This window comes from Brienomyrus brachyistius, chromosome 10, assembly GCF_023856365.1.
Source record: "Brienomyrus brachyistius isolate T26 chromosome 10, BBRACH_0.4, whole genome shotgun sequence".
NCBI lineage: Eukaryota > Metazoa > Chordata > Actinopteri > Osteoglossiformes > Mormyridae > Brienomyrus > Brienomyrus brachyistius.
The window spans coordinates 15,120,484-15,142,846 of NC_064542.1; the positions used below are offsets into that span (position 1 = coordinate 15,120,484).

The 22,363-nt window shown below is 43.6% G+C and overlaps 2 protein-coding genes across 3 annotated transcripts; one reads left to right on the forward strand and one right to left on the reverse strand.

The window, feature by feature from the left end:
• Nucleotides 1-242: 242 nt before the first annotated feature.
• Nucleotides 243-5,366, reverse strand: LOC125751028 (charged multivesicular body protein 1b). Its single transcript, XM_049029458.1, has 8 exons — nucleotides 5,160-5,366; nucleotides 4,108-4,205; nucleotides 3,865-4,011; nucleotides 2,467-2,535; nucleotides 2,202-2,309; nucleotides 1,123-1,166; nucleotides 777-849; nucleotides 243-619 (listed from the first exon to the last, which is right to left on the reverse strand). Exons 1-8 carry the CDS (start codon nucleotides 5,173-5,175, stop codon nucleotides 575-577), a joined length of 600 nt encoding a protein of 199 aa, XP_048885415.1. The 5' UTR covers nucleotides 5,176-5,366; the 3' UTR covers nucleotides 243-574.
• A 1,526-nt stretch (nucleotides 5,367-6,892) lies between these two features.
• LOC125750658 (uncharacterized) lies at nucleotides 6,893-19,236 on the forward strand. 2 transcript variants are annotated; one of them, XM_049028810.1, is made up of 4 exons: nucleotides 6,893-6,940; nucleotides 7,987-8,048; nucleotides 8,384-8,479; nucleotides 15,141-19,236. In XM_049028810.1, the coding sequence occupies exon 4, from the start codon at nucleotides 15,150-15,152 to the stop codon at nucleotides 17,796-17,798; it is 2,649 nt and encodes an 882-aa protein (XP_048884767.1). In that variant the 5' UTR covers nucleotides 6,893-6,940; nucleotides 7,987-8,048; nucleotides 8,384-8,479; nucleotides 15,141-15,149; the 3' UTR covers nucleotides 17,799-19,236. The 2 variants fall into 2 exon arrangements, with proteins under 2 accessions (XP_048884767.1, XP_048884766.1); XM_049028809.1 differs by lacking the exons at nucleotides 6,893-6,940; nucleotides 7,987-8,048 and having other exon boundaries at nucleotides 8,323-8,479.
• The last annotated feature ends 3,127 nt before the right edge of the window (nucleotides 19,237-22,363 follow it).

Sequence of the window (22,363 nt, forward strand, 5' to 3'; positions counted from 1 at the left end):
TGATCTCGACACAGGCATGTTTTACCCATAATGCCAAGAGGCTCCCAATCATCTCTCATCCATGCGGCTGCTGCTCGAAAACATGCATCCCAGTCATTGCAGAAATACACAAAGAATAAAAATATGTCTACATCATATTGCCTGTATATATATTTTAATCTGATGCATGTGTATATATATATATATATATATATATATATATATATATATATATATATATATATATATATATATATATGCACACACACATACATACACACACACACATATATATACACACACACACTGTAAATAAGGATGTAATATACATACGTACACCTTTATTACAGTTTTAATATAAATATATATATTTTACCTTCACATTATCCCCCCTGCCATGTGTGAAAACAGTAAAATGAAATAGTCTTCACGAGCCCACATTGACAGGGCGATCCTCAGAGTCAGAAAGTGGGGGGGGGGGGGGTATGTCATTTATGGTAAGCGGGGGGAGGATGTCCAGGGGTCTTCAATGAACATTCAAGGCTGAGGTCACAAATTGCAGGCCCCCTGTGAGGAACGAGGCACTCCGGCCCTGCTACACCTGGTCTCTGAGCTTGGCCAGCCTCTGTGACAGCTCGTCCTGGAAGAGGGGAGTGGGGGGGGGACAGAAAGTCAGCATCCTGTGTTAACAGCAGCTTTCAATCAAACAGCTACTTTACACAGCTATGATGAGCTGCGAGCCATTAGCCAATGGCATGGGCCTGCTGTGTTGCCGCGGGTGACAGGCCTGTGCGTACCTGCTCTGTGGATGCCACGCTGGTGCCCACTGACCCCGTCTGACCCTGTGGGAGTTCCATGTTTAGCTCCAACCTGCGGGAACAGCCGTGCGTCAGGCGGAGGATTCGCCGATCTGCCGAGTGTCTCTCCCAGAGTATCCCGCTGGCAAAGGCAGCTGGGACGGGGAGTACAGCCCCCCCCCGACTCACACCCTGGTGCCTCCAGAGCTATTCTTAGCAAATTCCCCAGCACTTAATGCAAACCCATGCTTCCCAGCCGGCCCAAGGCCTGGAGGCTCGATGCCTTTAGGGGGGCCTACGTTCCACGGGGGGCTAAGAGCCAGTGAAGTTAGGAACCACGTCTTACCCGGCTTCGTCAGCCATCTCGTGCATCAGACTCTCGACCTCGTTCTAAGAGAAACAAAGACCAACGTCATCACAACAAAGACATGAATCCGCAACACGGACTTCTATGCCAAGCCAGGAGGCTTGCAGCTTTAGTACAAGCATACAGCAACAAGCATAGAATAACAAGTACAGAGCAACAAGCAAACAGCGACACAAAGACATGAAAGTTAACAACACAAATATAGACCACGTCCAGGGAAGCAATTATGAGGATAGATTTTAGGTACACAAATGCCCTTTGGTCCTGGCATCCCATCCAGGGTGGCGCCTGCCTCCAGCCCAGCGCCTTCCGCTAAAGGCTTCAGACTCACCATGACTCTGTACTGAATCAACTGCTTTGAAAATAGATGGATGACTGGACATATACGCAATGACTAATTTTTAATTCATTCTACACCCTGATTGATGAACAGAGTTGGTACAGAGCGCACGTCTGCCGGCTGCTTCACGCAGGATGTCGGCGAGAGGCCGAAACTACCGGCACAGACAGTGAATCAGCTGCAGGCTCTGCATTCAGACCAGGCACTTGGACACAAATCCATTATGCAGCGCAGTCATTTCCTCCAAGAACGGAGAGGAGAAAACAGGAAAATAGTGCCCATTAACTCACTCAGCAGCCCCAAGCTGGCAATGATGTGTCCTTTCCAAGTGCCCAAAACCACTTTGTTACAAGGTTGTATAAAAGGTTTGCATATCTACAAGTGTCTGACAGGTTCTCAATGGAAAAGGGTTGCTGCATAATGACCTTATGGTTTCCTTCCACACTTGGCCAATGTTTATAAGAAGTACTGTAACTTTACTGCCCATATAAACAATAACAATGTTGATTAAAATAGTATTTAACTGACAGTTCATAAGCATGACCACAAGAGGGCAGCACTATCCAGGTTGTGATTTTGTTCACTTGCAAATGCTTTCTGAAGATCTGCAGGGTAGCATAAAGATTGATGTGCTAATTAGACAGCAGTGCCAAGCCTGGAGGCGGGGCCTGTCGTTCACACGGCCGGAGTGAAGGGCGGGGAAGGGGTGAAGCCCTACCTGCGGGGTGGTCAGTGTGGTCGTGCTGCTCATTGTATCCTCCATCTGTGCTGTCTGCACATCAAGTGTCTCAAACTGCTGCTCAAATTTGTCCATCAGGGCTGAGACCTGTGGCGACCAGAAGGGGGCAGCATAATTCAGCAAGGGAACACGGCTTTCGAGTCAGAAAAATAGGGGGATAGTTTCCACATGGCTGTCACACAGTCCTGGAAAGTTCTACCCCTTCCCAAATATTCTGATGAACACACGCAGGGACGTTCCTCACCTTCTCCAGGTTCATGGTCTTCAGAGTGGCATCCATGGACTTCACCACTCCAGCCATCGATTTGGTGACCTGGGAAACAGACAGCATTGGTCTCAACGTGCCTGCCCCCACCCCCTCTTCCCCCAACCCTCACTGGGACTGGAGAGAAACATACGGCTCAAAACAGCCCCATAAATTAAAAAAAAAAAAAAACTAAAATCAATAGAACTGAAGAATAACCCCTCTGGAGCACAGAACTACACAGAACATTGCAAACACTGAAGCTCTGCATCCATCATCTATGTGCTGCAGGAACAGCACCAAGGGGGCTGTGATGTTACAGATGAACGACGTGTATCACTGGGGCAGGGACAGGACACTCAGCCCCCCCCCTGCAAACACTGACCACTGCCTATGATGACTAAACAATAAACCATACCTTGTACAAATGACGCAAATGACTGAGTTACCAAAACGACACATAGTTTGGCCTTCCTGCCATGACCGGTCGCAGGGGTGGACACTCACACGCACACACAGGTAACCCCAGACTCCACTGCTAATTTAAACACAGCGTGGCCTCGATATAAATGACGATCTGCAGCGAGCCTCTATCCAGACCTCCAGCGTTACGAGCACAGCCAATCAATGTTCCCTGTCGTTTTAATCAAGTGATCGTGACCCACGTATCCGACAGCGTCTAGGCAGACAGACCCTTGCGACTCCAAACCCTGAGAGCATCCCGCCATGTCACCTTTGATGACACAGCTCACACCAGATCGCTTTGGAAAATATCCAGCTGCACTGATGACTAACCAGAGTCACTACACAGACGGTATTCACCCTGAGGTTCACGCTTTTTTGCTGTGTACAAAGCATTTATTTGGCCATCATTTCTAGTAAGTATTAAAGCAGCCTTCTGATTGGCAGGACAGGGTTTACAACAATACAGGACCTGGAATGAGAACCGGGGCCACGAACTGCAGCAGATCTTAAATGGGGAAAAACTGTAACTTAGCATAAAAGCAGCTATTAGGTGACAACAAAAAATGCCCTGAATGAATGACACCCAAGGCGCATAATGTGAGCATTAAAGCCATTCAAGCAAGACAGTGAGGTTATTATCTTAAAGCAGGGAGCTGCATCCCTCCCCCGCCCATATTGTGGCACATTTCCGGCCGATGATGCGCTTCGCATCCGCTCTCCGCACCATGCCAGCTAACGTGCCCGTTATTCACGCTGACCCGCAAGTCATATTGGATAAAGGTGTGCGTCGAGTAAATAAATGTCAGTGCACTATACAGTGCAGCATTTACGCAGCAGTGTTTCAAAAGGAGGGGGGGGGGGGGGGGGGAGAACGTGAGCCGTGAGAGAACAGCGACCGACTACCGCAGCGGATGAGTCACACGGCTACTCTACCTTGTTCATGGTGACGGCTGTTTGGACTCTGGCAGCCACAGCGTCCACACGGGCGCTCATGCGCAGGAAGTTGATGGACTGGTTCTTCTGTCGGATGGCGTTCTCTGCATGTATCCGAGCCACCTCCATGTTGCCTTTCTGAATAGCCTGAACACACAGGGATGGGGGAGCTGATTTAATCCCACCCCTCTCCATAATGCCCCCCATCCCATTGCCACAGTTGCCAGCCCCCCCCCCACCTACCTTCTTCACTTTGGCTTTCTCAGCCTTCTCCTCTTTGTCGCACTTTTTTGAGTTTCGCTGTAGCTCCTTGGCGGCAAACTTGAGGTTGAACAAATGTTCTGACATAGGAGGTCAGGGCATTCAACAACAGAGCATGTCCAGGACAAAAACCTAACCTGGCACATCACGTACATACATACAAAACATGACACTTTACTATAATGCTGAATTTAATTATTAATAATCCCGTCGCCCTCTATTTAAGGAACGTGCGCTGGTACAAGATTAGATCGAAATCCCATTCATGGTTCCATATCTGGACCTTCACCAAAACGGGCCAGCCGTCTAGAATGAGTGTTAAAGGGGGGATGTCTAAAGACAAACACTGATTCGGAAGGAGCTTGGCGGTTCGTACTTCACCGAAACGTGGGGGGTAAGCTTAGTACAGGACACACTGCGGTGATACACGACTGAGGAGGCAACTATGGATTACTGGGCACATCGAGATCAACAATTGCATGTGCTTCATATGTTTATAAATGGATAATATTCGTCTCCTGGCATCCTTGTGAAACAATCTACAAAGGGACTTTAGTTATTCACGCAATAATTACAATGAACCTCTGAGGCAAACGGCGTCATCAGCCCAGGCCTGATAATTACGCTCCATTGATCTTAATAATCCAGTGTGTAATTACTCGTTAGCTGCGAAGCTTTACGCAACGTTTTCTATTGTAATACATTTCAGGACATAACGGTCTTTCAATGTATCCATTGATGTCATACGATCAGCTAATATCGTTGTCAGCCGTTTGACGAAGATACATTAAACAGCACATTACGTTTAACTAACACAATAACAGGCCGAGTGATAATCTCCTGGATATCCTGCCTTAAGTCATTTAAGTAAAGCGTACCGAAAATAAAGCGTCTCTGACATATCGGACATGACTAAGCTGCAAGCCGGCTTTTCTTATTCAATGCTGCAGTAAGATATTTGGTGTCCAGCCGTAGGCCTAGAGACTCCGGTTAACATCCTAACTGTGTCTCCCGGCCCCTTTTGAAAAGGATACTTTCCATATTCGACATGATTTTCGTCTTTGCCGGGGCTCACTCGGAGCTCCTAAACCTAAAATTCTGCGTGCGTGTGAGAAAGGACGCTTCTCGACTTTCATTCGCTTCCCCCCTGCGACGCTTCACCCTTTTTTTTCCCGAATCAACACTTCCGGCTACACGCCGCCGCCATTGTGTCGTCACGTGGCCCCGCCCCCATAGGCGTCTTTCTTTGCCGACGTCATAAGTACTACCCAGTTCGCGGGAGGGGAGGAAAGGTGCGCATGGATTTTTTTTAGACTTTGTAGTTCGTTACGGAACAAATTTGGTGACGTCAATTTTTTATTTTGGGAACGAGTTGATTGACCTTTTATCTAGAACATCTGCTTAAGGGAAACATTTTTTCCTCCCGTCTCTGTGAAAACCTACCAGCCTGTCATTTTGCAACATGTTAGGATCTGTAATTTTAACGGCTACCTACCTCTTAATGTGGGATTGGCGAATATTTTAGACTGAGTAACGATAATAAACGTTAACAAAAATGAAATAGGTGGTAGTATATAACTAGAAATAAAAATGTTATGCTTTACGACAAAAATGACAAGTTTAAAGGAACCCTATAACGTACTTACATTAACGGGACGTTTAAGAAATAAATGCCACTTGAGATAACTCGGTTTTTCTGAATTTCAGTTCACGTACAATTCATGTCATTGTTAAAATAGCAGGCGCATCTTAATAATGTGCCGAGCACAAATAAGGTTTATCGCTAAAGCCTCGACCTGCTCCGAAGATACTGGTCACGTAAAATACCGTTCGTACTCCATTTTCCCCGTTTAGATGGTCCGTCACGCTTGGCGTGTGTGCGTGTCTGCGTGCGTGGGCGTGGGTTGTGGGGATACCTATGGGCAATGAACATGATTGTGACTAGAGCAAAGAGCCGTGCTGACGGAGAGCGCTTTTGATTGATGATTAGGTTTGCGTTTCTACATCACGGGAGCTGAGGGATGAGTCACCGGCTGCTTGATATGATATTCAATGTGGCTGTATCGCTGCAGCTTGCGCAGCATCTCCCTGGGTCCGGCCAGCCTGCCAGTCCCACTAGACACTCCACAATTCCGTGACTATATCTATCTAGACGGACGAAGAAATTACTATTTCAGACTCCCATTAACATTTCATGAATGGCTTGAACTTCCTGGTTTGTGATTGTAATTTATTTCAACAAAAGACAGACGTTTTACACGTTTTGCAAATAATTAATATCTCGTTAAACTGGTATTTCGATGGTAAATACACACACACGTACACACACATACACACACACAGGCAAACACATATTTATAGATAGGTTTTGCTCTAAGAATTACCAGTATACTTATTGATTTCTGTCTGTTCTATTGGTGATTAAACAAAATTGATGTGTATGTAGGATGAGGCTTCTAAGTTAAACCCACACATTTCCAGTACCCTCATATAACCACAAAATAAGTCGATGCATACATACAGACGACTTTCCTGCAGAGATTTCCTCCGAAATGTTTCTACCCAACGTCATAGACAAAGATACATAGGGCTATACGTGAGGCATTGCTATGTCATGATTTAAGGGGTTTAACTCAGCATCACAAAAACACACAGCAGGTTTATACACAGTGAATACAGTAAATCATACAATCCAGATTACAACAAACCCTGTCATTTTTACCAACACAGCCTCAATGGAGACCAAGCAGCCTGGCAGCACAGAACATTTATATCTTTAATACACTGATGACAGTATTCCATTCTTCATGAATTGGTGAGTAATGTCTGTTATTTCAGTTGTCTTTGGGTTCATAATCTGTGTCCAGTTAAAATGACGGGACAGCTACCTTTTAAAGACAAAGACTTTAGAACAATTTACCACAGAAAGTCACGGATCGATGATCAGATTGCTATCTAGGAGGAAATTGAAAAAGGTTAAATCCGTAAAATCTAACCTGAAATGACCATGTATTTCATGGTCAAAAGAGTCAAGTTTAAATAATAGCATTCCACAATGTATAGACAATTTTAAAGAGGAGAGCTGATCTAATAAGATCTCTACCTTGTATCGATTATATGTTGCCAGGTAAACATTGTCCTGTAGATTAATCATTTGCCCTTCACTCTTCATTGACATGTATGTACATTAACCAGTAATCAGCATTTGGCTTTGCGTTAGTAATAGCTTTTAACAATGACTGAGAGCGGATCTCTGGGGAATTTGTTGCCATCGACTTTGGAAACTATGCATACGTAGTCTCCAGTGCAATGCGGCTGAGTTGTAGAGTTTGGTTTGTCTATAAAACTATTTTTGTCTTTTTGAACTGGTGGGCTGTCTTGCTGTTGGTGTCTGTACATTTGCATTCAGGATCCCTAAGCCTATGGAAGTAGCCTAGAGAAGGACAACTGTACAGATTATTTGTCAAAAGCCATTGAAATAGTTTGATTACCTGAGAAGCTGTTGTGTCTGTGAACCTGATGAACTGATAACGTGATTTTGGCCTCCCTTGCCACCATGACAGGACACTCATTCAGTCTGCTCACCACTTGCAGGATTTCAACCTGCAACAATCAAGCAGATTGTCAGCTTAGCATGGCTTAATTTGTTTCTGTATTTATGATTTAAAATTTAATCAATAAGATGGTATTAAGATGGAGGTAAGCCTGCATCCTCAATAAGAAGCATCTAAAGCACAATGTGAGTACATTTATTAGTGTTGTCATTAGAACAGCAACTGGAATATAGTGTTTAAGATATGTTAATAGCCAGTGAATAACTATTTTTCTCACTTCTTCTGAGCTTCAGAAATCATTTTACAGATTGTCAAGCATTACATTCCCTACTTGCAAATTTCTAGAATATGATCGAGATTGTATTAAAGGTAATGTGCAAAGCGTGGACAATGGACAGTTTGACATCATTATCAGATGCATATAATGCACGTTATATAATGTTGGGTCGTGCATGGACATACTCCACAATATGTTTACATTTGTCTCTTCTTTGGATGTGTCCCAGAGCTAAAGCTTGTCTGTGCTGTGTGGTCTACCTTAAAATTGTGACGCCACGTTACCATGGAAACTGGTTTACGCTACAGGCACTGCGAGAAAACAGTGCGAGATATTTAGGAGTTTCATTTCAGCACTACGCTCAGCCTGGACAGCGACTACGCACTAAACTCCGACTTCTTTCCCGTTTTCTCCTGAATGCGAGCAGAGAAAAGCCTGCTGACCGTAAAAACGGCACTGGATCTTATCAACTGTAAATCAACGTAGACTGGCTTGCAGCGATTTCGGTTCCTTGGTAATTTGGGTAAGTTAGTTATTTTACCTCTTAAACCGGGAAACTATAACTACAGTTAATCGTCCTTCAGAAATACCTTTTTAAATCTAGTTTTCATGATGTACTCTAACGTGACGGCATGCAGCTAGTTCTCTGACGAATGACTTGACCTAACGATGATCAATAAGTTTGCGTCACAGTTTGATGCGTTTTATGTCAACCCCTTTATTAACCAAAATGCACGATGACTTGCGAAAGAGAACTAAAAACAAAATATGTGTCCATACTGTCATCTATTATTCCACAGCAATACCGGTAACCAAAACAACAACAATTCAAAGAAGAGTTTTGCCTATTAACCTGGAACAAAGACGATGGACGTTAGCATACTGACATCTTTAGACTATCAGCAAATCAGTCAGAACAAATAAACTTCATTTAACCAGTTTAATATCTGAAATCATTTTTAGATATAGTGCTGCCTGCAACACTTTATATAAAAAAAAGTTTTTACATGTAAAGTCTTCGTGTATACATACAGCAGGTCAATGTTCAGTTATAGATATGTATATATGTGATTGTGTGTGTGTGTGTGTGTGTGTGTGTGTATATATATATATATATATATATATATATATATATATATATATATATATATATATATATATATATGCTCACGATCTCGTATCGTCGCATGTACAGGTGTATTGTACTAATTACTAGATATTGAATTTAAGTGCGTTAGCAGAACATTTTCTTCTTTTGTACGTGGCTTAATGTCTTCACTAGTCACGGTCTTTAATTGTTCTGGGGAAGACATGTAAAGAAGACTTGTAATCGTGATATCAACTGGTATTGAAAGAATATACGTGCTGATATTAGTCTAAATTCATTTAATTTCTAGGTTATAGGGAGGCAGTGCACTTGACACTTCTGTGACGATAAAGATCAACTGTAATGAATTGCAATGTTCCGGGTGACATCAAACCATTTTGTGAATGTATTTGCGTACGTGTGCTTTTTACCATATCCATATACAGTTGATAGTTGTGAGGTAAACGTGCTTTCCGGTCTTAAAGCATATTCAGTTTTTACCTAAGCAGTGGACGCTTTCCTTTCTAGTGACGAAAAACAAATTAAAGCTTTTGTAAGCTATGATGAAGTTGGCGGTCTATCGTCAGACACGGGGATAACAAACATCTGAGTTCCGTGTTTCAGCTGAATTATTGGACCACCTCGTATACTGTCATACACTGGAAGTAATTAATTTAAAAGCTGTACATAAATGACTTCTGGTTTTTCAACCTCTGTCTGTTCATATAAAGGTAATGAAAAAATCAGGTGGAGAAGCGCATCGGGGTGCAGTTTTTTTCCAGCTATGACTCACACAGGCTTGTTTGCGGGAGAGTGAGCGAGCGAGGAAGGGGAGGGGAGGAAAGCGGTATAGGAGGTAGGCTAAAATCCTGCAGCATCGCCACATTTCCACTGTCGGCGACCCGCTGAGCTGTTTTCTGTAATCTTTTTTTAACAAAGACCGTGATCTCTTAGTCGTTATGTATCTGCAGTGATTAGCCCGGTGTGTGTGGCGGGGGTTTCAGTATTGTGTTTGGCATGTATCCCTAACGCCACGTGCAAACTTGCTGAAACGTGCGTCTTGGCACACCCTTCTGACAATTTTGGTCTGAATTTGACGCAATCCTGCTTCTCAAATCATTCATTCATGTATATATATATATATATATATATATTTTTTGTTTTGCGTTCACGATCATTCACACATTCTGCCATTCATTCCTTGGGTCGTGGCCACGTATTTCTCTTTCGAAGGCACTTTCTTTCCAGGGAATGAACTCCAAGGCATTATCACGATCAGATGCACTTTGTGGGTGATTGTTTTTCTGTTCCGAGCATCTTCTGTTCGAACCTCAGAACCGAGAAAAAGGCTGCAGGGCACAGAAATGAAGCGTAAACAAACAGTCTATTAAATAAAAACACGCACGCACACGTGAATATAAACAATAAATAATTTAAGATTACTTACCCTTGACTTTGTAATAAGATGTAACAAAACAGTACATAGTGCTCTTTGACAATAAATTGCAAATTGTATATTGTTTCAATTGTGGAGTGTATTAGAAACATTATTGTTCTCCAAAGTGTTGTGATTCACTACCACCTAGACATGTACAAAAGCTATCAGAAAAATGGTTCGTCCTTTGATCGAGATCAGTGTTTTGAAAACATAAACTTTATGCATTAAATGTATAAAGAGTTAATGGGAATTAAAGTTGTGTTCAGATTAACCACAGTACCCCTACAATATTCTGCGTAATGGAAAAACAAATTTAATAATATCATTGATACACACACACATGTATGTATATATTTATATATATATGTGCATGTGTCTGTGTGAGTCTGCCTTCCATTAATAGTTATCTGTTTACATAAACAAATGTGCCATAATAATTAAATAGCCCCATTTCATGATATCAGTAAATTGAGTTTGATTGTAATGTAATGTAATTGTATGTTGCCCAGTTGTACAACCATAGATTAATTTCAACAAGTATAGAAAATAAATTAGTTGTGGCTGACTGACAGCGTTGGTCCCTATTATGGACTCACCGATTACAATGAACATCTGGGTAGTAGGTTAAACTGGAAAAATAAGGACATTGATTGGCTTTTGTTTCAAGTTAATGAGCTGCTACAGGGAGTGAAGCCAAGATACCATGCATAATACATATTATTTTGGTGATGCTACATCAGAAGGGTAGGAGGCCAATGCTTAAATTGGGTATTTACGTAAATTCAGTCCATCATTTTTTTGGCTCATACTTTCTGCATATCCCATTTGTGGTCATATACTTTCTTGCGCCTTTGTTGAGAATGACAATGTTTTTCCCACCCCCCCCCCAACAATAAACAAACTAATTTTCATTTACATAAATACTGCTGACAGTTTCCTCAGTATCCTGTACCACTGCCACTGTAGCTAGCTGTGTTATTTGTCGCTTTTGTCTGAGTACGACGGCTGTTGTACATAATTGTGCTAATTACAGTGTCATTATTTGTGATAATTGAGAGGCCTGCGCAAAGGGCCCCAAACTAAATGTAGGCTTATGTTTCATCACTTTCCCATCAGCACCTGGGCACCAAAACCCACAATAACTCCAACTTCAGCTTACTGGAAGGCAACGAAGTTCAGCAATGTAAGCTTTTAGAATGTTCTAGAGTGTACACATAGCAAGAGGGCCTGAAAAACATTTCGTGCCTTGGGTAGGCATACATCCAGCCATTTTCCAAACCACTTATCCTACTGGGTCGCCGGGGGTCCGGAGCCTATCCCGGAAGCAATGGGCACGAGGCAGGGAACAACCCAGGATGGGGGGGGAGGGGGGCAGCCCATCACAGGGCACACTCTCACACCATTCACTCACACACACATTCCTATGGGCAATTTAGCAAGTCCAATTAGTCTTAGAATGTTTTTGGACTGTGGGGGGAAACCGGAGTACCCGGAGGAAACCCCACGACGACATGGGGAGAACATGCAAACTCCACACACATGTGACCCAGGCGGAGACTCGAACCCAGGATCCAGAGGTGTGAGGCAGCAGTGCTAACCACTGCACCACCATGCCACCCCCGGGTAGGCATACAATACCCCTGATATGTGAGTATTGGAAAATGAATATATGAAAATATATGATGCGAACCATACGAAAGATTATACTATGAAAACAACTTAAAGCAAATTAGTGTAGCGTTGTGGTATCAGTTCAAAACTTTAATCTGGTGTGTTGAACATGTATATTTAGCATAATGACTGTGGACGCACATATAGCATGTAGATAAATGATTCTCTCCTCACACACCTGATATGTTATAAATGGGGTATATCTGCTACCCTCCCATACCGACAGGATTAGTTGGGGCTAAAGGTCTTTCTGGAGATGATTGAACTATAAGATCACTTTTGCCATTATTCAGTTGCCTTCATGTTGATTTTCCACGGCAGAGAAGCTTGCCCCTAAAATAAAAATTGAGCACATTATTTACAGTTATAAGCTTGTAAGTGATGGCCAGTCGGTGCTGCCTCTGTTTGTAGACTCGTGTATTTTTTTCATGACCATAATGGTGTTTATATAGCGCTTTATGTTGTTTTCGGGTTACAGCACACCTTAATTGCCAGCAAAAAACCAGCACCTGCCTGAGCGGTGCCCAGCAACCTTTTTGCATCAGAATATTCGCCAGGTTTCTTAGAGATAAGGAGAGGAATTAAGCAGCCTGTTTTCATTCCTGGGTGTGATTAGGCTGCCTTTCTGATAAGGTCTGAACAGCACTGTGGCGGTGGGCACTGGGATCGGCGCCCCTGCTCTGGCCCATAAGGGCTGCAGGGTCTTTGTCAGCCACCGACAAGTTGAGCCTCAGCTTGTCAGTACAGGGTCCAGTGCCACTGCTCCCATTTTTTATGCATCCAGGCACTTGCTAATCATGCCGACCCTGTTTAGCTTCAGGTGCTTAAGATGAGTCACTTTCATGCAAAATATAAAGACAAGATTAATAATCCTTAAATATTCTATTAAACATCAATATTACTGTCACATTATATGATCTATGGGCAATTAACCACAATATGTCCTAATATTTCGTTTCTGCATATATATTTTTAAATATGCCGAAGATACACCCTTGTCTAACTGGTTGATATATTTCTTTTCTACCAAAAAATTCCAGAGTCTTTTGCATATATAAAAATCCATATTTATTTCATACTACTTCAGGCCATACTCACATCTTTTGCTGGTCCACACCAGCTTACCAGCCTAGTCTGGTGTGCAGTAAACAGACGCAATAGACTTTTGCAGTCTCATACGAGGTTTAGACCCAAAGCCACTTTGCCTTGGGATTTTTGGGCACGTAGCCTGCGGCACGCTGCGCCTTAACGTGGATAGAAAGGCCGTCGGTGTAAACTTCCCAAATCCTGGTCAGCCGTGAGATCGTTCAGATCCAGAGAGAAACTGTTGCAAAAAATACAAAACGCTTCCACTGTGAACATCGTAACAGGTTCTGGGAGAAAAAGCATTATTGCCTACTTGTCCAGTACTGAGCAGAGAGGTAATGGGTGCAATTTTCATGTTTTCTCCTCTCTGTTCTTGGAGGAAGTAAGCATGCACTGCAATGGATTTGCGACCAAGTCCCCAGTCTGAACGCCGAGCCCTCGGCTGCTTTTGGTCACTCGCAGACATCCATGACGAAAATAGGGTGCAGTGGTGGTCTGGTCTCATCTCTCTATTCTCTATCAAAAATAAAAATTAAGTTTAAAAGAAAATAAATACATGATGGCCAATCGGCACTGCACCCTGCAGAGTGTACATAGCATATACATATATTTCTCTTTTAAGAAATACATATATTTCTCTTTCGTGTACATATATTTCTCTTTTAAACTTAAATATAAATCTGAATCTATACACATGTTTAAAAGGGAATTGTGATGACTCATTACCAAAACAGCAAATTTAATCTGGGTCACTTATAAACTGAATACTTCAAGTGTGCATTTGGCATGCTTCAAAACAGTGGACTACATAGGAGTTGAGAGCATTCCTGAAATTTTTTGTTTCATTGACAAATCTCATTGACACCAGCTCGAGAATCCGGTGCTCCAAGTCAAGATGTTGAGTCTGTATTTGTATGAAACTGTCCTCTATTTTACAATGTCACCGAGACGACGAGTATCATAAATCACTCTTTCACTTTTGTCTGGAAGAAGTTCACAGTTTAAGAGACCTTGTCAACAAATTTTACACTGCGAAATATATGACCAGTACAGTAGCATATGTTCATATATATCGTACAGTTCACCTGGTTTTGTGCCGAGGGGATTGTGCTGGTATTCCCCTGTAATAAATGTTGACATTGTTACACCTCTAATGTTTGATCAGTTGCAGTATTCACCCTGGACCTGCTACAGGGCTTTGACACAACTTTTCTTCCAACTTGTATCCCCGACAGCTTTTTAATACTGCCCCTAATCAATCTTTTGCTGTTCCTCAAAGCTGGGAAGATTGTCCTTGTGTGTATAGCCCTTTATTTAATGCATTTTTCTGAAGTGAACACCCCCAGCGTGAGACAAGGCGAATTAATAATAATGTGCCTGGAACATGCGGGCTTGATGTCGCGAGCACAGTACTGGGTCCTGGGCACGGGCCGCAGGCAAAGGGCCGGTAATTGTGCAGCGGTAAATGGGCAGCTTTTAGACAAAGTGTGAGCTTACAAAGCCCACGAAAGAAAAGCATGCGTGAGGTTCCATGAGAAGGTGACTCAGAGATACTCAATGCCGTAATGACCCTAAGAATGAGGTAGAGGTAATGGTGGTATCGGGAAGGGGGAGGGGGGGGGTCCATTTTTAACATTTATGTCTCTTTACAAATCATTTCTGCAGTTTTGTAGTTCCTGGGAAGTCAGCCCGTGTGAAAATGCCCTCTATCTATCAACACACACAAAACAAACAACTGTTATTATTTGCTCTGTTAAAGCTTTCCGTAGCACTTAAGAGCTACTTAGCAACAGCAGATTTACCCCTCTGCTCACTTTCCGTGGATGGGGGGATGATGGAAATACAGTCTGGAATGGCGGTAACATGTTTGCCTTTTTCTTCCTTCTCTTCTTGTTGACACAGCTGGCGAGGATGTCTGAGCTTAGCACCGATCGCAGGTTCCACAACCTGACCAAGGAACAGATCCAGACCTTAGACCAGGTTCTGACAGAGGTCATTCCCATACATGGAAGAGGAAATTTTCCCACGCTTGAGGTAAAGCCAAAAGACATCATCCATGTGGTGAGAGACAAGCTGAAGGAAAAACATATTAAAGTGAGGGATGTTCGCCTCAATGGCTCTACTGCCAGCCATGTGCTCGTTAAGGAGAATGGCACCAGTTACAAGGACCTAGACATCATCTTTGGAGTTGAGTTGCCGAGACAGGAGGATTTCCAGATCATCAAGGAGGTGGTGCTTGGCTGTCTGCTAGATTTTCTACCCCGAGGCGTCAACAAGGACAAGATCACAGCCCTGACCATGAAGGAAGCTTATGTTCAGAAGATGGTCAAAGTCTTCAACGAGCATGACCGTTGGAGCCTCATTTCGCTTTCCAACAACAGCGGCAAGAACGTGGAGCTGAAGTTTGTCAGCTCCTTGCGTAGGCAGTTTGAGTTCAGTGTGGACTCATTTCAGATCATCCTGGATCGCATGCTTGAGTCTTATCTGGAGGCTGAGAGAAGGCAGGAAGCCAGATGTAAGAATGAGGAGAGGAGACCTTGTACAACTGAGAGTGGCAATCAAGTCACCTCACCGGCAGAAGAGTCTCACCCTACTTCATCTGATATGACTCAATCAAGTCAAGTTCAGCCAGATAAGGCAGAGGACACACCAAGCTGTGACGACAGTCAATGCCATGAGAAACAGGAAGTGACACAAGATGAGGAGTGGCCATTACCAATGGAAGGTGCTGCAGCTGAAGTGATGGATCCCCCTGAACAAATGGAAATTATTGAACCAGATGGAGAGACGCAGACAGAAAATGAACAAGAGCTGCTGGAAAAGACAGAGATTGAAGATAAAATAATGACAGAAAACGAGGTCGACACTCCCAGCACCGAAACAGAGGGACAATATCCGAAAACATCTGAAGAACTGTTTATCACAGAAAATGAAGCGGAACCAGAAAACTCAGAGAAGCCACAACCAACTGAGAAAACATCAATCAAGGATCCCGTGGCTCTAAATGTACCCTGCGAACCCGCACTTCAGTCCTGCACATGTCTCGCACAGACAGCACTAGACTCTTACATGGAATTCCCTTTGCCTCCTCCAGCCAAAAAGTCTTACAAAAAATCCCAAATGGTCATCCTAAAACATTCATCGCCGAAACCTCCGAGGAAAATGTCCAAGAAAGTGGCAAGTGTGCCGGTGCCTCTTGCACAAACACCTTCAGAAAATGAGCCCCCGTTCCTTGTGGACCAGCCATTAGGTTCGGCTAAAATAAACCCCAAAGAATCAATACCTATTCCAGATAAAGTGCCAAACCCTGTTTGTTCACAGGCTCCTGACACCACCTCACAGGGCAAAGAATGTTCAGAGAAAAAATCAGACATGCCAACTACAGCCCACAACGTCACCCCCCAGGAGAATGGCACAGAGTCACACAAAAAGACAACATGCTCTCAACCAAATGAATCAAAAACCTCAGATAATGAATTATTTCCTCCTGGTGCAAAATCAGAGGTCACAGGGCTTGATAAAAAAGACAAGGACCTTCTCATTCAAAACCCTTTTAAAGATGAACCATCACCTCTTGTCCGAGTCCCTTATTCTACTTGCTCAGTAGTAGACTCTGCTGTCCAGGTTTCAGAGGTGATTGTCCAGGTACCAGAACATCCTGTTCAACTGCTTGATTTTGCTGTTCAGGTCCCAGAACCTGGTATCCAGGAACTACAACAGGGAGTCCAGGGAACAGAGCTCAAAACCCAGGAAATGCAGTCTTCTACAGAAGGAACAAAACATGCTGATCCATTAGTAGATTTAACACCACAGGTAGCAGTGTTTGCTCCCCAGGTAACATGTCCTGCTGCCCTCATGTCAGAGCCTATTTGTAAGTTACCAGAACCTGCTTTCCAAGAACAACAATTTGCCCCAGATACAGACACGCAGGTCAGAGACAAACCAGAAAGTCAGCCAACCGAGTCCTCGCCACTTAGAGAACTGCCTGACATTACAGTGGTAGCAGAGAGCATGTACGGTGACTTTGAACAAGCCATGGACCATCTGCGCTACCGTCTCATAGCCACACGCAACCCGGAGGAGATCAGGGGTGGTGGCCTCCTGAAGTACAGCAACCTGCTGGTGCGCGAGTTCAAGCCAGCCAGCGAGACCGAGATCAAGACCCTGGAGCGCTACATGTGCTCACGCTTCTTCATCGACTTCCCCGACGTCAATGAGCAGCAACGCAAGATCGAGTCGTACTTGCGCAACCACTTCATTGGCGAGGAGAAGAGCAAGTACGACTACCTGATGACTCTGCGGAGGGTAGTCAATGAAAGCACCGTGTGTCTGATGGGCCACGAGCGCCGACAGACCCTCAACATGATTACTATCCTGGCCCTCAAGGTTCTCGGAGAGCAGAATATCATCCCTAACACCACCAATGTCACCTGCTACTACCAGCCTGCACCATATATGGCTGACCACAACTTCAGCAACTACTACATTGCCCATGGGCAACCACCACTCATCTACCACCCTTACCCAATGCACATGCACATAGAGACTGGCCTGGTCTAGTACATGAACAGCAGACAAAAACAGCTACTGTGTTTAAAAAAAGAAACATAATGCTAAGCATGAGAGAGATCAGCCCCAGAAACCAAACTAACGAATCGTCCGATAAAGTGCACAAATGCTCGAACCACCCGGGGCTGATTTTTGGGTCTAAATGCCGGAAACAAAAATCGACATCTGAGAGACCCCATCGGCTTCTGAGGCGTCGCTCGTGGGGAAAGCACAGCTGATGACCATTTTAAAGTCAAACTAGATCCAACACACCACTTTGTAGACAAACACGTCCCAACCGTGTCCGCTGGCCATCACAGGCAACATGTGTCTGTAGCCAGGAGGGAGGGAGGCATTGGGCTCGTGGGTGGAGAGAGGGCCCTAGCAGTGGGGAGTTGGGGTTGATGACCACAGGTGTGGATGAACTTGGGGGCTTGCCGAATAGCTGTAGAGAGGGTCTTCTCGAACAAACACCCACAATTTTCCTTTCATTCAGTCACCGCAGGTTAGATCCACTTCAGCGCTGGAGCGTAAAGCATTGTGACGAGGCGCGGGACCGTTTCAATCCAATCTGCAGAATTTCTGTCAAGCACTTGGGAAATGTTCTGATAGGTCCAGAAGTCAAGAGACTGCTCCTAATGCCACATCTATAAATATCCTGCTGTAGAAATTAGAAAAAAAAAATGAAAAAAACAATGATAAAAAGAACTGAAATTACTGCACAATGACTCTTCCATGAAAAAAATTCACAGTTGCAGTAATTAGCTTAAGAGATGAACATGAAGGTTGCCAAACTATTACAGCCCCTTTATACAGAGTAAACTTTGTGTCCCTCGTCAGGGAGTTTCTACCTATCGAACAGATCAGGGGCTAAGTCAAGTTTACCTGGGGCTTGACGTTTTTTTTTTTTTAGTTAGATTACCATCGGGGGCAAAATACCCGTGGCTAGGCTTAAGATACTCGAGGCTATAGCCCCGATTGATCGGACTTAACGACTCCCATGTCCTTCGCTGTAATTTGCAGACCAAGAAACCACCAGCTATGTAAACGTCAATGATGGCATGAAAGTGAAGATTCATGTGGTACAAGTTTGTTACAATGACACTGACTGCACATTTCCCGTGTGCCGCAGGTGGACTGGCTGTTGTTTTTAATTATCGCACTTGATTGTTCACCTATATAGAAAAATACAAACACTGATTTATTTCAAGAGAAAAATCTTTTACACTTTAAAGTGATTTAATGGTGACTTTCACTGTATTTCTGTATCCATTGCTAGTAGGCGATAGGTCCTTTTGAAACTTAAAAAAACGCGCGTGATTTACAGCAAACCCGAAGGCAGCCTTGTGCTCCATTTGCCCAATCCTCGCTTGTTTTGCATTTGTTTTGCCAGAAGGTATCCGTGCAAAACATGGTGATTAGGTTGTGAGACATGCCAAATTTATTTATTTATTTATTATTTTAAAAAGCCGGGGTCAGATTTAAATAAAAAGATTTCTGAGGGGGAAAAAAAACATTCTTGGCAATTTCACATTTTTTTCCAGAAAAAAAAGTCGGATGAAAAGCACTTTATAATTGAGTGCCCTGTTTTTCTAATGCACTGTGTAGGTGTCCTTTGTGTATCGATGATGCACATTGTTCAGTTTATATAATGAAATATAATGAGTCCTGACGAATTAATATGACCTACGGTTTATTGTTCACCCTCAAAGGAGCTCGACGAGACGTGTGCATCCCCTTTGCGACACATCCAACCCACAGGCGTAAAAATGCCAATTTTTGTAACCAAGCAAAAAAAAAACAACCCACCTAGGTTTTAAAGACTTTCAGACTGTGCCAAAATCACTTTCACGTGTGCGCGCGCACGCGTAAACACGCACGCACACACTTCTTGTTTTAGAAGTGTATATATGTGCAATATATAAAAGGTCAAGATGTTGATCGTAAATACAAAGTACAGTGACATTGGTCGTTCAGTCAGTTGTCTAAGGGTCTGCATCAGGGACTGGATGTAAGGTCTGATTTCTATGGGTTATTGTAAAGATGTAAGTAGTTCATTCTGTGAAGTTTCGCCTTGCTGTTGTATTCTGATGTGCACGCCCCCTTCAGAGTCTCGCTCTCCTTGTCTCTGTGCTTGTCTGTTTATCTCCTTCGTGAGATCCGATCGCTGCCAGGAAAATGATTATCACTGTGGTGAGTATCTGGGTCCGGCCGTTTTCAGCGGCGGGGTTTCGTCGCTCGCCGTGAGAGCGCCGGAGGTGGGGCTGGAGTCAAAGAAGTAGTGCTGCTCCTTTGCCGAAGGGAAACGGTGACAGGTCCAGGATCAGGTCCTACCCAGGCCTAAGGACAGAAGTGCCGGGAAGCAACAGCAACTGCCCGAAACTTGACCAAAGATGGGTTTCGAGGAAAAAAAACTCACAAAAGTGCCTATAACTGATATCACAACAGCATGTCTATATATAAAAAAAGAATCTTTGAAATATCTTGAAATGTCGGATACTTGTATCAGGTGTTTCTTATATCGTCCCCTTTAGTGCTGCCTGTGTTGATGTCTACTGTAGTAATTTTTCATTATGTGCTTGGTTTGGGAATAAATAAATAAATAACAACTCTGCTTTTGGGAGAGTAACAATGTGCTTCTCTTCACTCAGGAACACTGTTGAAAACGATGTAGACAATAAAATTTGTGCCGTTTTGTGAGAGCCAAACACCTGAGAATTACCATTTGCTTTCGGTCCAGTTAAGCTACAATGCCAGCCACGTTGAAAGCACGCACATGTCATTTCAACTTCGTGCATAATTACGGTAATTATATACTAAAGGAGTTCGTAGTTTTGGATCATAATACCTTATATTTATAATATACTGTTTAATAGCAGGTGCACGGCACCTTGCGCAGTGAATGAGTGGCTATTGCGATCTTGGCTGACATGTTTGTCACCAGCAGAGGGAGCTCTAACGAGGCTCTTGATTAAACTAGATAAGGAGCACTGGCGACTGTCAGATACCTTCACCAGACCATTGTCTATGAGTAAACACCGGGCGGCAGAGAATAGTAAAAGTTCAAAGACATTAAGTGTCAAAATGCATTTTATCACTATTATAAAGTGCACAACTGTGATCACCTTTTGGTTTACTCGTGGTATTAGTCTTGGATTGATAGCATAATCAGGTCAGATTTGCTTTTCAGAAGAAATGTGAACGTAAGCAATCAAAAGATTTAACGTCAATATGAGCCAAAATAAACTGCATAACAGCACCATAGATGAAGGAATGGATACTATACTGGGGAGTGGAAGCAGAAGTGGGTGACGAGAACAGACACGCAAAATCGAAGACAGGCGTCACATCGCAGAAACTGCAGCTGATGGCAGGGTCAGGGGTCAGGAGCTCATCACCTGACTTTGCCCAGCCCCTTCTCAGTCTGACCAGTTTATGTCTGGCTGTACCATCATGCTGGGAGACAGAATTAGGTTTTCCTGTGTTGATCGGTTCCCCTGCACCTTTGATCTCCCCAATTCCCATATACTTCTCTCTTCTGTTCAGTGCTCACACCAGCCCCAAGACCTATAATCTCCACTTTGCTGATTTAATTCCCTCTTTAGCCCAGTCGCCTAAGTCCTGTCACTCAGTTGTTTGGTTTTGTGTCTATATTTGTGTCATTTTGGGCCATGGATGGGTCCATCCTAATCTCCCCCAGAAAAGAGAAACACTTTCAATAAAACCTACTTATAACAGTCAAGACCCTGTGTCACATGACTCGTACACATGGCCCCCACCCCAGACTACAGGCCCTCAAATTAAACAAACGTTTCCTCTTTCCTTTCAGTATAGTTCATATAATCAGCTATCGCGTCACGCAGGAACACGTGAGCTTATGCCGAAAAATCCCACAAAGTGCTTCCCGGATGTGGCTGGCGTCATAGCTGCCGATCAATGCGAAAATACTGGCTGCCTCATCCCATATGGCTGATGTCAGTGACTCTCCACTAAAGTATCAGGGAGAGAGAAAGGCCTTTCAGGGACAGCAAACAGCCAAGCTGGAGAAGCCACCCCTTTATCTTCCCAGCAGGACTCCAGTAATCCCTGGACCATATCCCGCCGTTCATCTCTGCATGAGGCCCAGATCCCTTTAAAGGTGTATTACTCTCACACTGGGGTGTCAGGTGTACCTATTCAGCCTGCGTGCCTCCTTTAGAAACAGCTGACCTTTTGGTCACACGTGTAAAGCATCTGTTATAACTACGTTTGATTACAGTTAACATCTTAAACTTTAAAAAAAAGTTCCTTTCATATACTGAATGTCCCCAACAGAATTTTGCCACAAGTGAGGCTCGGAATGTAAAAGTTAAAGCACATATAAATTGATTATATATTTCAAGGGCATATATGTTCCATAAATTTTCATAGTTTCCACATAGAATTAAGGTTGTTGTTTTTTTTTTACAGAAATGTTAGGGGGTATTTCCCAGTGACGAGAGGCTCACTTTTCGACCCACCTGGGGTGTCCTCCGCTTTGTGCCCTGTGTGTTCTGGGATAGGAGGAGAGTCACTGCAACCAAGAAGTGAATAAGCGA

Excerpts from the sequence above, each read along its gene's own strand:
- LOC125751028 (XM_049029458.1), bottom strand. Across the intron at positions 4,012-4,107 it reads AGAAAGCCAAAGTGAAGAAG|GCTATTCAGAAAGGCAACAT; the intron begins GTAGGTGGGGGG and ends CTGTGTGTTCAG. Across the intron at positions 2,310-2,466 it reads AGACCATGAACCTGGAGAAG|GTCTCAGCCCTGATGGACAA; the intron begins GTGAGGAACGTC and ends TGGTCGCCACAG.
- LOC125750658 (XM_049028810.1), top strand. The coding sequence starts at position 15,150 with ATGTCTGAGCTTAGCACCGATCGCAGGTTCCACAACCTGACCAAGGAA.